We start from the raw sequence: 16,317 nt of genomic DNA on the forward strand, positions 1-16,317 counted from the left end.
AACTGATTATGAACAAGGGAGGCATCTCTCAAGTCTGCTTTCTTGCTTTTTGATTTGTCAGTCAACATGCTGCATGACATTTGAGGAAAAAAATGATATAAATACTTGAATGAACATTTAAAGCCATTTTTTTAACGTGCAAGAATAAGCACTATTATGTACTGTACTGTGAGAAAGTAAATGTTACGAATAACACACAACTGAGAGTTTGAGGTGTTACATTACCTGTGGTATTTAAAGTGGCGCCCCAACCTAGATCTAGTCAAAGATGACTCACTGTCTGAATCCTTTCAACCCACTTGTTTCCTTATGGAATTTTTTAGCAGATGTTTGATAAAAGCAGACAATAACTTTTTTTTTGTTTGTTTCGCCGGGTTGAAATTATTTTTGTCACCATGTATGTATAATATACATTTTCCGATAAATTAGGCACGACAAAAGCACATTTCCCAGGTTAGGAAACTTACCATTACCGGAAACTCCTAATGTATAGTCTGTCACACTTTGTAGATGATGCAAACATCACCTTCTTTCTTCCATTAACAACCTCTAAATGCATGCAGCCCTGACCTATGAGACAGGCATGCTAATGTGTTGTATGAACTGCACAGCTCATTTACACAACCCCGAGGCAACATCACATCTGATGTGCGGCGAGCTCACTTGGTGATATTTGCTCATTTGTGCTGTCATGAAACTGAGCGTTTTTTTTTTCTATTTTGACGCTAAGAAGGACGTCTGACTGTTTGAAGGCATGTGTGGGTGTCAACCTGGGGATGCTTGCTTGCAAAACACAACACAAAAGAGGGAAAAGAACATTTTGTATGCACTTAGAATATATAATGAGGTCTAATGTTTTGCTATGTTTGCCATTTAAAACCAAACTATTGTGTGAAGAGGTTCATGCACCTTGTGATGCCTTGGCCAGGACACTGACATATTAATAGACAAAGTGGGCAAAATGTTAAGTGTGTTAAGTAATCCCAGGACGTTCTTGACTGGGGTCTCAGATGTTGAAAATGTCAACAAGCTTTTTCTGAAATCCCATTTTGGGGCTAGCCCATCATCCATCACCACACACTGGCCTGTAAATCCCACCAGTCTCATTGATTGAACTCATTTTAATTAGACTTCCTTCAGATACCATTGTTCCCATCTCCTTACCCACAAAACCCAGAGGTCTTAAGTAATTCAACCTTCCACTTACCAAAATTAAGGAGGGAATTAAATTATTTAATGACTTAAAACACGTGTCACAACAAAGAGATCCTGACTTGGTAATGTGCACTTTGTTTGCTTCATGATTTTGAATTTTTGAAAAGCAAATTTGACTTTTTATGTTTTGCACATATATCATTAACATTAGCAATGTCTTCCTCTGCTCCATGTCCACTGAGTACATTAAAATAATAAACGCACCATAGAATAAGCTTAAATAGCATACAGCACTGGTAATAGATTAGATTTAAATTAAGTCTTCAGTATAATCATTATCGTGTCAGTAATTGGGAATCATCAGAATAGCTGATAAATTAAATCTGGATTTGTGAATTACTGAAATTCAGAACAGCCTAGCATTAAGTGTGAATGTATAAAAAGTCAAGAGTGACAGTAAAGGAAGTAGCGTTACTTCTCTCAGTAAAGAAATGATTATGAACGCAGAAATGAAATGTCTCTCTTCATCTGCCCTTTTCTTGAATGACACTGATGGTTCCTGTCATCCTGTGCCACAGCCGAGGCCGGGACACAGTGGAGAGTTTGGGTGAGTGCCTCCAGCCCTGCAATTGAGCTCACTAATTAAACTATTAATCTCACACCATTAACCTCCGATGACACTTTCCTCCCTGAATTCTGACATTGCTGCAGTGGCTTATGAAAACAACTTCCCATCAAATCTCTTCAACCTCCAATTCTCTCACACTTCATCTTTGCTGACACCGTTTCCACATTATATTACTTTTGCACGGCTTGCTTCCTCTCAGAGTACATTTTCTGTTGTTTACACCTCCCTCCACCTTAGTTGTGCTTTCAGTGAGACTGACTGTATGATGTTGGTGGACTGCAGCTGCGTGTGCTAACTGCATTACTCTCCGAGAGCCTCTCCAAGGTGGATCTGGTTACTTTTAATTAAAGAAGTATCAATTCTTTGTCCCTGACAGTGTTTGAAATGGGTGACCATATGGACACTTAAAAATATAATCCAATTTCCAGGCCCTTACCAGCCCCCATCTGGTCACCCATCTCCTAAACCACTTTGGCATTTCCAGCGCATCATTCCATTGTTGGAGCTTAAGAAACTGCTAAATCAGTCTACAGAGGTTAACTCAAAAGGTACAAGCATCACAAAGAAGGTCATGTAGATTTAAAGGCTTTGGGAGGATTCTAGTTTTTCTAATAAAAACAAGAAGAAGTTACATGAGGATTTTTCAGTGTGAAATTAAAAGTATAAACATATAATTAGCGCAAGGCCCCAGGAGACATTTGTTTATAGTCTCGTCGTTGCATGATTAAAAAAAATAAACTATGGCAAAGAAACGGTGTAAAGGAATAAAAAAACTGTAGTTACTCTGCTATGGTACAAAGATCACAAATGGGACAATAAAATCTACTGCATGGCTTTGTGATATGATGTAAAAAAAATATAGTACTTTAAACTTGTTGTGTTAAGCATGGTGTCTGTTTAGTCCTCCTGCTACTGGTGGGAGTCTGATTTGACCCAAAGAAGGTCTTGGTGGTCGTGCAGCACCACACAGGAAACCATCTTATATTATAACATGAGAAGAACCGGATGAAACACATACATCAAAAGCTTATTAAAGCCAATGAAATAACTCAGAGTGACAGCACCAGAGAAAGATAACCATTACATTTAAGTGCTGCCTATGTGTGACTTTGAGGCTGACCTTGTGCGCTGCAGGGTCTATTGTGTTTGAGAAAGCTGTGTGGAGGCCCACTTGATTAAGCTGAGCTCCCTGGGGATCAATGTTACGTCTGTGATCAGCACTCAGCCTAATCACATTGCATTGTTTGTCTATTCAATGACGATATAAGATGAATGATCCACAAAGCCATAACATTGATAGTTTTTTGCAGACAGCTTCTTCTTGTAATTTGTCCCGTTAAATGTTAAGCATTGCAATGAACAAGAAGTACGACAAGAAAACTTTGAAAGGCTACAGCCCCGTGCAGGCAAACACAGCGCAAGGTTCTCACATAAATGCATGTTTTCTACCTGTGGTTTCTTTGCCTGCTTAACTTTTTGAAGGGGGGGTCACCAAACTGAGGCCATATAATTAGCAACTTGCCAGGCACCCTGGCCATAATATTTGTCTGGTGTCTGCCCTGTAATACAGCAGATCCAAACCAGAAATATCAAGCTCACATAACTAAGCTGCGTACAAATTAAAGACACCAAACACACGCAACCCTGCCATTAGTGGTAGGTGTTATTTTTGACCCCCCAGCTGTCTTATTTTAATTCTATGCCTTTTCTGCTTTACAGGGTGGATAATAGCAGTTCTCTTTCTGTGTGTGCTTACATTACACACAGATAAATCCCATACCACATGCCTTTTTTCCCCCCTCAAATGATTCATTATGTTGAAACTTTGCTTTTTTCTGTACCCATATTTAAGCACAAAAGTTTGGGTGTAGTTTCAGTAAAATTATCTTGTTGTGACTTGTGGCATCAGAGTATACATGTCAGTTAATTAAAACGCTTGACGTAGATTTTTTTAATCTGCACACGATACGATCGGTGAAATTAGAGACCAGAGCAGCCTAACTTTCATAGAAGTGGAAACACAGCAGCAGGATGTGTGTGCATCTTTAACAACCTGCTAGGTAGAACACCAAATGCATGTCAGGGAGATACATTATTATAAAATGGAAAAATATATAAATAACCAAACAATCAAGGGATTCAAATGACTTGCCATCCAATAATTTTTTGCTTGTTATTCACTTTTGCATGTAGCTATCTGCGCTACATAGATTAAAGACAGCACAAAAAGCAGTACATTTTAATAACCAATGCTGAGCTGCTCTGAACATCTGACAGATTAAACGTTTTCGAATATATGTGCACCTTCAGTGATGACAACGTGAGCACATTCTTTATAGCTTTATAAAAACTGCATACCACAGTACGGTAATCGTTTGTGTGTGTGTGTGTGTGTGTGTGCGCGCGCGCAAGGAAACTAACAGGAATGTTACATAGAATGAGAGAAAAGAAGAGAATCTCAAAAAACGAGTCATATAGATTTTTTTAGGGGTGCACCGATAAATCGGCCCCGATTTCCTTAATTTTGGAAGATGGGAGATCAGCCAATACTTTACCTGTTTTTTGGTAGTTTTAACAATTGTCTAAACTTTATTTATATTTCAGAGCAGGCCTGTCATGATAACAAATTTTGCTGGGGGACTAATTGTCTCAGAAATTATTGCGATAAACAATAATATTGTTTGAAATTTGACAATAATTTGTAATTATTACGAAGAAATGTTTGTTAATTTGTTTTGCATAGTAACTTTTTTTGACCACTGGATGACAGTATAAGACCAGTTGAATCGAAGGATGGATAGTGAGGGAGAGAACAGCGTGTCTCTTTAAGAAAAATGGGAGGGAGGCCTCTTGACGTGACATGTGCTGTCTCTCTTCGGTTCTCAAGGCAGATGCTCGGTGTGGTTTGAGCTCTTTAGCATAGCATTTTTCACACAAAGCTTTTGATAAAAATAAAAAAAAATCAGTAAACAAGTTCTCAGCTTCTTTTTGCAGAGAAAAACATTTTACATGAAGGCACAGGTTTCAACTGTGAATTTTGGAGCTTTGACAAGACGGAGGTTTTTTTCCTTGAGGACGGTTTGTTAGCTTAGCTTGTAGCTTAGCTTCTCAGCTTAGCTGCTTTTAACGATCCAAAAACACAATTTTGGAAGGTTAAAATGGATTTTAAAGAGAAAGGGAGGGGTCAGTGAAGAGCACCGAAGTTTAGCTTTTTGTCATCCAGTGTCTTCAGTAGAAAGAGAGACACAAAGAAACGATAAAGCCGATGAATGAAAATAAGGTCGATAATTTTCATTTATCATGAGATTAATTGATTTTTTGTTTATCGTGACAGACTTATTTCAGAGCACTACCTCATGGCCAGTTAAAACAAGTTTGTATTGTTTCTAGGATATTGTTCAAGGGTATGTTTTTTATTTTATTTTATTAAATAAGACTGGAAAATTGAAGGTGCATTGTGATCTTATAACACACGACAGTGTCGCTTTTAAAACAAAATCGTATCGGCCAAAATCGAAATCCAAAGGTCAGGCTTTTTAGAGATTGGTGATTGGCCAAAAAACTGCAATCAGTGCACCCCCTTTTTATTTTACTTGGTCTAAACAAGCACTATATTGTTTGCTTTTAAACCATGAATTCTCTACTTATATTTAAGTTGTGGGTTAATTTTTTATTTTTCTGAGTTTAATATGTGTTAGCAACTACGGTTGGATGGCAAAAACAAGTTTTGTTTCAAAAATATCTCTGGAGGTGTAGCCCTTTGTGTGTAAAACAGAAGTATTATCAAAAATAAACTGAACAACTCCAGTCAATCTTTGATTTCGTCTGATCAAATTCCATGCGGAACAAAGGCAGTGAACACACCACGAGAAAAAGACAGGACGGCAAATACTTTTCTGCAAGGCCAAGTTTACAGTGATACTGCACAAAAGACAACACACCATAAGAACACAGGCCTTATAGACAGAAAGGCAAAGGTTGGAGAAAAACAAATCCTCTTTGATGCATGTTTGAAAAGACAGAGCTCTTGCTGTGGTCAGATTGGTAGTGGGGGGACGGGGGCAGGGCATAATTGAATTACAGTGACCCAATGACAGCACTATAGGTGAGGTCATGTGTTGAACTAATTCTGTTCCTGACCTCGTCTTTGATGGGGGAGTGCCTCTTGGCAGCCCCAGAGACCCTAAGGTCCAGCAACAAAGACACATCTTTCAGATTGTCTTTTTTCAGCCAAAAGTGTCATCCACAAAGACAACGAAGCACAGAGGCCGTCAGATCTGCACTGTGTGCTTATTTTTAACTCGGACACTAAAGTTCGAGCCAAATGTGGGGGCATGATTTTGACACAGATGTCTGTTAGTTGTAATCCATTACAGATACAAAATGGAATCTATATTGTAGTTTAAATGAAGTGGAAAAACTAATTTATTTTAATTTTTCCACTTCATTTAAACTACAATATAGATTCCATTTAATTTATTTTAATTTGCAACAATTACATCTCCTTATATAATCTCTTTATATAGGAGGCAGCTGATCACTGAATGCGATGCTAAAATCCACAGTGGCGCGGTGTTACATTGTAAAGTAAACTATTGCACAACAGTACAGGTGAACGGGGTTACTTACTGTCTGCCAGAGACGAGATCACCACTGAGCTGAGTAGAAGCAGGAACAGCGACGCCCCTCTGGGCAGGAGGGGCCCTGCCAGGTGAATGTTAGGCACCATGTTCCGAGTTGGCACTGCTCCCTCCTCAGTCCCCTGCTAGACGTGTCCCACTCTGACAGGATCAAAGACTAACACCTGGGAGAGCAAAAACACGCAGAACACGAACATTAGTATTCAAACTCGCTTTTTATTTGCATACATTTGAATCAGCAGCAAAACACAGTTATGCAGAAATATCAAGAGCAAGTCGCAAAGCGGAACCAAACGAGACCGATTTTAAGTGTACTTGCTTTAAAAAAAACAACAAAAAAAACACAGCAACAGCAGCAGCACACAACAGTGGAGATCTTTGTTCGCGATCAACGACACATCTAATACCCAAAACAAATCCTGCTCGGAGCAGACGACAGTAAAAGTGAAGTGAATGTAACATACAGATTAAATCAGCAGCAGAAGAAAAAAGAAATGTGCTGCTCTACAGAAGGAAATTATTAAGGAACAAAACAAGAACCAAAGGGAGGTCAGGATGCAGAATGAAACGACTCAGCCGGCCGCTCACAGTGGGACTGGTTAAAAACCCAGAGGACCTCCTAAACACAAGTCCCAAAGGACCTCAGCCCACTTAATGTTTCCCATTAGGAAATTGAAACTGTGCCATCCAGATGGTTTCAAATCACACAAATAGTCATGATCTCATAGAATTACAACAAGGCCATATTAATAAAACTATAACATGCAACACAGTAAAGGGCGGGTGGGGTGGGACTGGGAGGTATGGCTATCAGATGGTAAACAAAGACAAAGCAGGTGTACTGCAAATAAACCATAATTATTCCAACTATCTTACAGAATGCATTGCTTTATTGGAGGAGACACAAAGCAAAGATTGTCCTTCAAATGAAACCACATCAGCACTGATGTGTCTGCCTATGAATTAGATTCACTGTTGGATATAACTCAGCCATCTGATTAAGATATGACCTTAAGTTTGTTACAGCCTCCAGTAACAATGTCGGATGCCATTATAAACAAAGTAGCATTGCATTCTTGTAAATTGAACTAACTATAATTCTAACGAATGCTATCTTGCCAATGGCCTTCTGTGATGTGTAACTGTAATGCTGTAAAGAAAATGACTCCACAGTGAGGACCGATCTCGCTCCGTGGATGGAATGAAAAGCACCACGTCGAGAAAATCCCAAAACGAAAGACCTAAAACGAGAAAGAGTCGTAGCAAGCATACCTACGTCATTGATTTTGGCAGAATATTTTAAAGGGTATTTATGAGCTCTTTCAGTGAAGCTCACTGAGTGGCAACGAACAATGCTCATTTCTGTATTTGCGAAAAGGGAAAAAGAGGAGTTGACAATGCAGAATATCTTGAGGCTTGCTGGGTGGCCAGTCAGCTTTAGTCTATTCAGTTCAGTTAAATAAGTTAGAGTGTCAGGAACACAATGCCTCCAGTATCTGGTGGAAAAAAAAAAACATTCTGGAGCCCTTGGAGGTCTTGAGCAGCCCATTACTCATGTGGTTCCATTCTATATTGGTGGAAACAGGAAAAAGGCACACTACAGCCACATATAAACCACTATCTTTGTTTGACATGACAAACAAAAACAATCTTTCAGGCTTTAGAGAAGCAAAATGTCAATCTGTTTTTTAGTTTACTTTGACAAGTCAGTTGGTGAAAGACATACGTGCATGACTTAGTGAGACCATGAGAAGGAATGCAGTGAATGAGTCTGGACTGGTACCTCACCTGGGCAGTGGGCAAAGATGCAGACAGGTAGTGATGACAGCCAGCTCTTCATCGCTGCCTGTCACTGTACAGGAATGTGCCTCCAGGCTTCCATGCCTGCTAAACTAATTTGTGATTCCAAGCACACCTTGCATCTAAGAAATTTCCAAACGCAGTACAGTCAACATTATCTATCGTCAGTGAAGGTTTAAGATGTGATCATATCAAAGTGTAATACACTCCACCCTGCACGTAGACTTCGGAGAAATCAGCAGCAGCTCAAGTAATTTAAACCCCCACCCTCGAAGAAAAAAAAAACGGCTTTCCTTTTTAACTGTTATTGGGAAAGCGGTTTACTGCTGGTGTGTTAAGCTGTTACAGTCTGAAGAAGAAGGAGGGGAAAAAAAGCACAAATACGTTGCTGAGGATGCCAAAAAACTGGATCACGCCCCTGCTCTGCAGCAGAAATTAAAGATGTTTAGACCCCATTTTTATTTCCAGTTAATACCCAAACTTAGCGTAGCAAAGTGAGTGTAACACACATCAATTTTACTGGCTGACTAATTTGTTATGACACTCATTTTAATGTACGTCAGTGCAGCTCTTGATCATGTCAGTGGAGAGAAAGTGAGTGAAGCTCATAGAGCTGGCTACTCGCCGTGCTCCAAACCCTTAGCGGTGGAGGGATATCTTTCGCAGCAGACGCCAGAAAGAGGCAGATGCTTTTCAACTTCAATGAGACAAATTCCTTGAGCGAGGCTTATTCTTTATTTATTTAGCTGCTTATTTACCCCAGTGAAGCTTGGTCCCTCCTAGCTGCGCATAAATACTTTGGGACAAGTCTTGCCACTGTGTACATTTGTATTGTAGCGGCAGAGCAAACAAGAGGACGGCGCTAATGTGGAAATGCTGCAGTGTGATCCAACATCTAAGCAAATGGCTCAGCAAACAAAAAGACATTGTTGTCTGCTGTTTGCAAGTATGTGGGAGATGGGAGGAAAAAAAAAACTGTGAAATTGTGAGAGTGGATGCTCATCCTTCTGTGTTTCTAATGATTTCTCTCAAAAAGCTTGGTTAGTGTGTGAGGTAGAGAAATAAGTGTGCAGCAGCATTTAATGCTATAATGATCAAATAGAATATTTCACCAGAAACTGAGCAATGGATTTCCGAAGCTAATCGTTTTACAGCTAAAGTAGTCAAATAAAGTGCACAAACCAAGTCAGTGTTTGTAAATCTGTTCACAAGAAACGTTTGGAGCAGGCAAACACTTTTTGGACTGGTCCAAACTAATCCTAAATTACCGTATTTTTCAGCCTATAAGTTGCATTTTTTTTTGCATAATTTGCATACCCTGCGATTTATAGGCCGAAGCGACGTATTAATGGACTTTTTCCCATATTTATAAACCAATTTTTGGCTGAAATATGACCATTTTCATTCATTCAGACTGGCATTTTTTAACAGTACCATTTTCAGCCATTAGATGGCAGCAGAGTAGTAGTAGCAGTATGGCATGCTGTTGTATCATGTACGTAAACGTGGCTATAATGACAAATTAAAAAAGTTCAAAACAAAAACAAATGGACTTTATTTATTATACTTTATTGTTTTTGTCTTGAACTTTTTTGAACTTACCATGTCCTAGATGACGGAGAATCTTCACCAGCTATTAACAACATAATTGGCTTGCCCCAGTCCCCCACACCTTCGCTCTGCTTGCTGCTTGGAGCAAGTCAAACCAGCAGCACCGCCCCAGCGAAATGCAGCTAATTTGACCATTAATGTCCTTTTATCAAGTAAAAGTTCATCTGAGACACACCTTTGCTATAATTTCGAGCAAACAAATGTTTTAGGTGCTTTTCTTATTAAATTTCGAAGAAACAAGCAGCGTTCCTCCTTTTTATTTCCCTCCCTCTGCACGCTCGCGGAGCACAGAGGCAGCAAATGCAGTTGATTTGACTGTTAAAGATCTTTTATTAAGCAAATGTTAGACTGAGACACACATTTGCTATAATTTCGAGCAAACAATTGTTTTTAAGTGTTAATCTTGTTAAATTCTTGTTAAAGTCCTCCTGTGCATGCTCCCGCAGCCGCCATTTGGCTGCCAATAGATTTTTGGCACATTGGCCAACATTTCCGGGTTGTCAGCGGTGACGCATAACAAACGCGACGCGTCAGCGGAGATGCATAATATATGCAACGTATACGGCGAAGCAACATATTTATGGATTTTTCCACTTTTTTAGACATATTTGGACTGATGCAACTTATAGGGCGGTGCGATGGGTATGGCGGAAAACACGGTAGTTGTTTGTTTAATCATACCTCTGCAGCTGGCATACCAAAGCAGCACATTATTTCAGTTAATAAACCTAAATTAACTCCTTAACAAACTCATATAGTAAGCTAAACAATCGTAGTATGGGATGTATTATCCATTAAGTTAAGTTCATCACTTCCCTTTAGTAAAGCATGATAATGGCAGCATTAGGAATATAATGCACAAACAACCAAGCACAAGTAAAATAAGGAAATGAGTAACGATGCTGTTGGTGGTGGGGAGCAATGGGATTAGCTGGAAGCAAGAACCTAAATTAAAAATTTGCTTTGGGCGTCATACATCCCTGGGCTGACTACAATTAGGACAAAGATCCAGGAAAATACACAAGAACTGCAACACATAAAAATAAGAGAGATTTAGAAAAGGATATGAAAAAAATGAGAATTATCCTTATCAGAAACTTTTTTTTCTATAGGACCTAAGATTTCAGGGTTGAGATAAAGTTAACAGTTTAACACAAAGACCTGAGGCAAAGCTCTACAAAAATACAGGAGTGGGTTTAAAACTAATATCTAAAAGTAATGAAGGGATCTAGACTAAATCTGGGACTGAACCCAGAAAAGCTGATAAGGCATGGAGAAGCCAGACACTGACACTTCTCTATCCACAGTGTCAATGTTTAGCTTAAACAGTTTCAACCCCCCCAAAAGGGAGATATTACCTCAGGAAAGGTGTGTCAAACTCATAGAATCATTTGCAGCACGATTTAAGAAATAAACCAAGTCCTTTTACAGAAGTATTCTAAAATAAGACGTGGGAACTGTCAGAAAACCAGACATCTGCACATTTTCAAGAACTGTAAAATTACATCAATTAACCAAGATTTGTATTACAGCCCTGTTCACGTCTGTGTTGAGAGTTTAAAGCAAACAAAACCTTTATTTTAAATATACTGTGTTTAAGCAAGATGAGTTAACCATGAAAAGTGTTGTAGGGAAAAACAAGCTAACCAAAGATTAGTTTTTCATATTCTTAATTTCATTATCACCTCAAAAACAAGGTCATGTTTTGAATAAATACGGTATAGGGGAGGATATGTTTAATCAATAAGAGTTTGAAACTTCCGTTACAGAACAGACCATCTCAACGTTTTCCAGACTTTTATTTCTAACTTAATCCACAAATGTGGGATGTTGGTGATGATTCAGAGGCTGAACACAACTTTTAGTGTAGCACTGCTATTTGTCAATATGTCAAGATCACGTATCCTATTAAGGGAAGATGATTCTGTTGTGGTAACTATCTTCTTTAAACACAAGAGACACTAGAACAGAGAAGACAAGGCCACTGAATTGAACTCTTCTGTCCCTTAGCAGTGCATCCACTTTTAATCCTATACAAAGAAGCTCTCAGTTCTTAAGTGTTTAGGGAGTTCTCAGGAATACAGAGCGTGACATACAGACTATCTGCTATATAAATTGTACAATCGACTGTAGGCTCACTAAGAGATTTAGTGAAGTAATTAACAAGGTAGCAGCGAAACCGAAAAACTGTTGAGGACAGAAGAGCTTTGAGTCGGCTCAGTGAGGAGGGGAGTACAAACACCGAACACACACCTATCCTGTTTGCTTATGTGCTACCCACATCAGGTGCTTGTCATTCGCGTTCTTACCCTTGTGAGAATGCGTGGCAATGGAGTGACCACCCATACACAAATGGTGGTCTACAGACAGACAATGTGAGACATAGCTGAGGAGAGAGAGCCAGAGGCTGAGTAAACACCACCATTACACTAACTACAGGTAGCATTTCTGCTCTCTGTCATTTCCCTACCTCCTACTCATGTTCTTTCTACTTCTCCATCTCTGTTTAATGGGTAATCCCGGGTGCTGGGAGGTGAGACAGCTGAGATATATGACCAGCAGCATGGAGAGCTAATCATGGGCGTCTCTGGGGGTGATAAACCTGGACCAGTGAGGTTTGTATTTGCAAAGCCTGCAACAGCTTTATAAAAACAGCTACAAGCTGAATTTCAACAGTGATGTTTTGGCTGTTGATTAGTTTCTCATGCCATAGAAGGCTCTAGAAACCATCACAGCTCTATACTCCTTTTTCACCTCAGCAGTGATCCCAGGAGAATGACCACAAACTCGTGAACCCTAGACTGTAAAATGAAAGTGTAAAATAACCAAATTGAGTTTTCCCTTAACTCTGAAAGCTTTGCTGTTACTCTATCCACAGACTTGATGGTGCATGTCGTCTTCTTTTTAAAGACTGCAACAAGGCTCCACATTGAATTTTACCTTACAAAGGGTAATGTCCTGTGACCTATTGAGTTTTACAACACTTCTGTTTACAAGCTGATTCCGCAAAGTTAATTGTTAACGCTTTACTGCCGAACGCAGGATTGAGAGACACCTATAACAGATGTGCACACTTCCTTTGGTTGAGCAATACCAAGTAGAGAACACTGATTATGTGACCTACAATGAGAGCACTCGTGTAATAAATCACACGGGTAAAGTTTCTGCCTGTGTGGATGGCTCTGTTGAACTTATCAGGTAGCTGATTTGGCACAGTCTGATAATTAAGTAAAGATGGAGATATTTCCAATATATTACACAATCTCTGTGATTCATGGTGATGTAATCTGTGACGCATGATGGCTCCTGATAACGTCTGACACAGTCACTAACTTCTCACTGAGAAGAATACAAAAACGATTGGCTTTACGCCTATGATACAGCACCAATTGACATTTACAGTGGTTGAATGAGCATTTAACAGAACTCCAGCACCTCCATAAATTTTCACTAGGAGAGGGAATGGGGGCGGGACTACCAATCTTTTCAGCTGTAAATCAATCTGGGATGTAACCTGATGTGCATTACACCAATATGTATTACTCAGACTAGAAGAGACATAACAGAGTGCCACTTCCATTTGAATTTATCGAGGAGTGATTATTGGCGGTGTGTAGCAGAGAAGGATAAAATGGCTTGCAGTGCAAAGTGCTGCTTAAAAGGCCTGCGAATAAATCAAAGTAGGCTCAATGCAAAAACAGACATCCATCGAATGAAAGAATTGCTGCGTGTACCTGAACTGGTCAAGTGTACGAAGCAGCTTTCTGTAAAGTTGCATCAACCTCAGGGGTCAAATTATTGAATAAAAAGAGTTTGTAGATTTTAACTGAGTATTAAAAAAAAACTTAAAAGTTAAAATATGATGTTCGAGTTATTAAATTCACAAACACAAAGCAGGCCATAATTTCTTCTGGTTCTAAAAAAAAACAAATTTCCATATGGTTTGTATGAGTGACTTACCGTCAAGATTAAAATGTGTTTTCTTTAAACTAGCTGTTCTGTATATAGGAATTTAAAACAAAATAGGATTCACATATTTCAATCATTAATGGTTTTGTTGCTAATTAACTTTGCATGGGATTATATTTTGCACTATGTTCTGGGTCAGTTGTTTTGTTAGCTTATCTTGCTGTGTAAAGTTGAGTGGTTGAACTTTTTATGTGGCAGCCAATCAAATCGCCTGACTGAGCACTTTGGAGTTTTAGCTTTTGTTAAAAGCCTAACCATGGACAGAACTGCAAATGAGAATCTGGCTAGAAGTCCTTTATGCAAAACTACAGCTGTACTGATGTGCAACACTGATTTTAAATACTATTTAAGTGAGTTGGAATTAAGACATTTTCTGATTTTTTTTGACAAATTATTGTAACAAATTTAAATATTGGCCACCATCAAGTGTTACCACAGCAGATGTATGATTATTCCTGAGCACTGTAGTAGGACCTGTATGTGTTATGGCTCTTTATTACCCTAGCATCATAAACGGAGATACATTCTCACCAGCAGATGCATATGTATATAAAAATATATTCAGTTTGCAAAGTAAGAAAGATAAGCTAGGACGTCACCACTTGATGGTTTGCTTGTGGACAGATGGTGACATAAAATGACTAGGGAGACAGCACAGAAGGCATGGACTCCCCCTTCACACCACGCACAGGACTACACCTCCCCTTCCCCCACCCCCTCGTAGGCAGAAAGCCTTGTCTCCACCAGTAAAAGACAAACAGAGTGAAGGCATGTTAGCAAAAAGACTGGCAAACACACTGCTCCATTGATCAATAGCTTGCCTAACAGAGGCAGCTGCTCAGGCTGAGCTCAGTCCTTGGACATATCCTGGATGGATTTTCCATGCAGAGAAAAAATGTGAATGAAATTAAGCATTTACATAACAAGAATACAACAACTGAATAAGCATAATTCTTCAACACAATCTCCAGGTTTGATTTTGGATTACTATGTTTTTATTTTCAACAAATGGCAATAAAGTGGAAACACTAAACTAAACTCAGTATAATAACTTTGAAGGAGTACTTTTTTGAGGGCCTCACGGTTTTCAGCAGGTGCCTCCATTGTTCTAAATCGATTACCCCTAGTCAGCCTGTGCTTAGAGTAGAGGGTATTGTAAATCAGCTTGGTGTCAGGCCAGATTAGTAACTGTAAAGAGCTGGGAGTGAGGTTTGTTGGCTGTTGTGGGCCCTTCAGTAGTTGACATAAGAAAGGAGCTGTTGCGTCAGTGCTTCATGACAGGAACAGCAACTCTGGTAACTGTTTCTAACAATACTTCCTAAGGATGAGTTGTATAGGGATGTAATCTGTAAGAATAGTAGAGAAACTCCACCAATCTGTTATTCCTTTTCTGTTTTTTAAAACATCTTACTGGAAGACAAAACTGATGCTTGACTGCTACCAATATTGGCTCTTTTTAAACAGTTCTGATAAATGTTATAATATGCTTGAAATTGGCAGACGTTTCATTTTATCCCAAAAAAAAACCCAACAATTTTTTTTTTGTATTTTATTGAGTAATCTGGACTGCAAGTCTTGGCTTCTTACTTTTGAAATTAAAAATTGTCCGTAGATGAAATAGCCAGGCTTCTACATTTGGTTATTAGTCATAAAAGTGTTCACTCACGGATGATGGTCTGTCTATGCTTGTCCAATTGCAATCTTACAAGCAGCTCCTTATCTCACTACATCTGTTAAATGCAAATTTGCTTTTGAGGAATTGCCATGTCAGCCACAATATTCTCTTAGAAAAAAAGTACCCTGCACAGACATGGAGGGGTAAAGCTTTAGACTGCTTTCACTTTATTGCATATGCTATAGATTAGAACATTTTTCCACACAATGAATGATTCTCTTTAGCCAGAGCTGAAACTTAAAAGAGAAACAGTATATTGGTACAATTTCTTATTTTACCCAGCTAGAAAGCATGTAAAATGCTGAGCAAACAGTCCATTGTGGTATGAGGTACAGAAGAACAAACTGTGTGTTGACATGGGGAAGGGTTAAACAAACTCGAAAGGTTGGGAAAAGCTCCTCCTATATAACTTGGCATTTGTACTGAGAAAATGAACATTGTACCTTATGGTGTTTAGTGCAAAGCATAAAGCTCCATTTATAAGAAATGTGTTTTTGGAGAATATGAGAGAAATATATGCTATTTTTTAGATTTATCTTTTTACACACACACCCATCTATTATTTTCATAAAGAAAACCAAAACTCCCAGCTTTTCTTGAAACAGGAAAAACCAAAAATACTTTTAGTTGATGCAAATGTGGAATAAAAAGAGGTTCACCAATGTCCTTAGCCAATTTGTGTTCATGCTTGTGCCTTCTATTCCAACAGCTACCCTCAGTCTCTGTCTAGTGAAAAGAGGCAGATCCTAATAAGCCATTCTGTCTTTCTGTCAGTCTGTTTTCCTCCATCCCTTGGCTTCCTCTTCTCTCTCTCCCTGACCATCCTCTCCTTCTTTGCC

General features: G+C 39.0%; 1 protein-coding gene across 1 annotated transcript in view; it reads right to left on the reverse strand.

Annotated features, from left to right (window-relative positions):
• Positions 1 to 16,317, reverse strand: part of LOC119415214 (receptor-type tyrosine-protein phosphatase F) — a 194,309-nt gene that overhangs the window by 115,251 nt on the left and 62,741 nt on the right. Inside the window, exon 2 of the mRNA XM_037682373.1 lies at positions 6,413 to 6,587. Coding sequence (XP_037538301.1) covers positions 6,413 to 6,512 — 100 coding nt within the window. The 5' untranslated portion in view covers positions 6,513 to 6,587. The remainder of the gene's footprint in view (positions 1 to 6,412; positions 6,588 to 16,317) is intronic.

Source organism: Nematolebias whitei, chromosome 9 (genome assembly GCF_014905685.2).
Source record: "Nematolebias whitei isolate Nwh7 chromosome 9, NemWhi1, whole genome shotgun sequence".
NCBI lineage: Eukaryota > Metazoa > Chordata > Actinopteri > Cyprinodontiformes > Rivulidae > Nematolebias > Nematolebias whitei.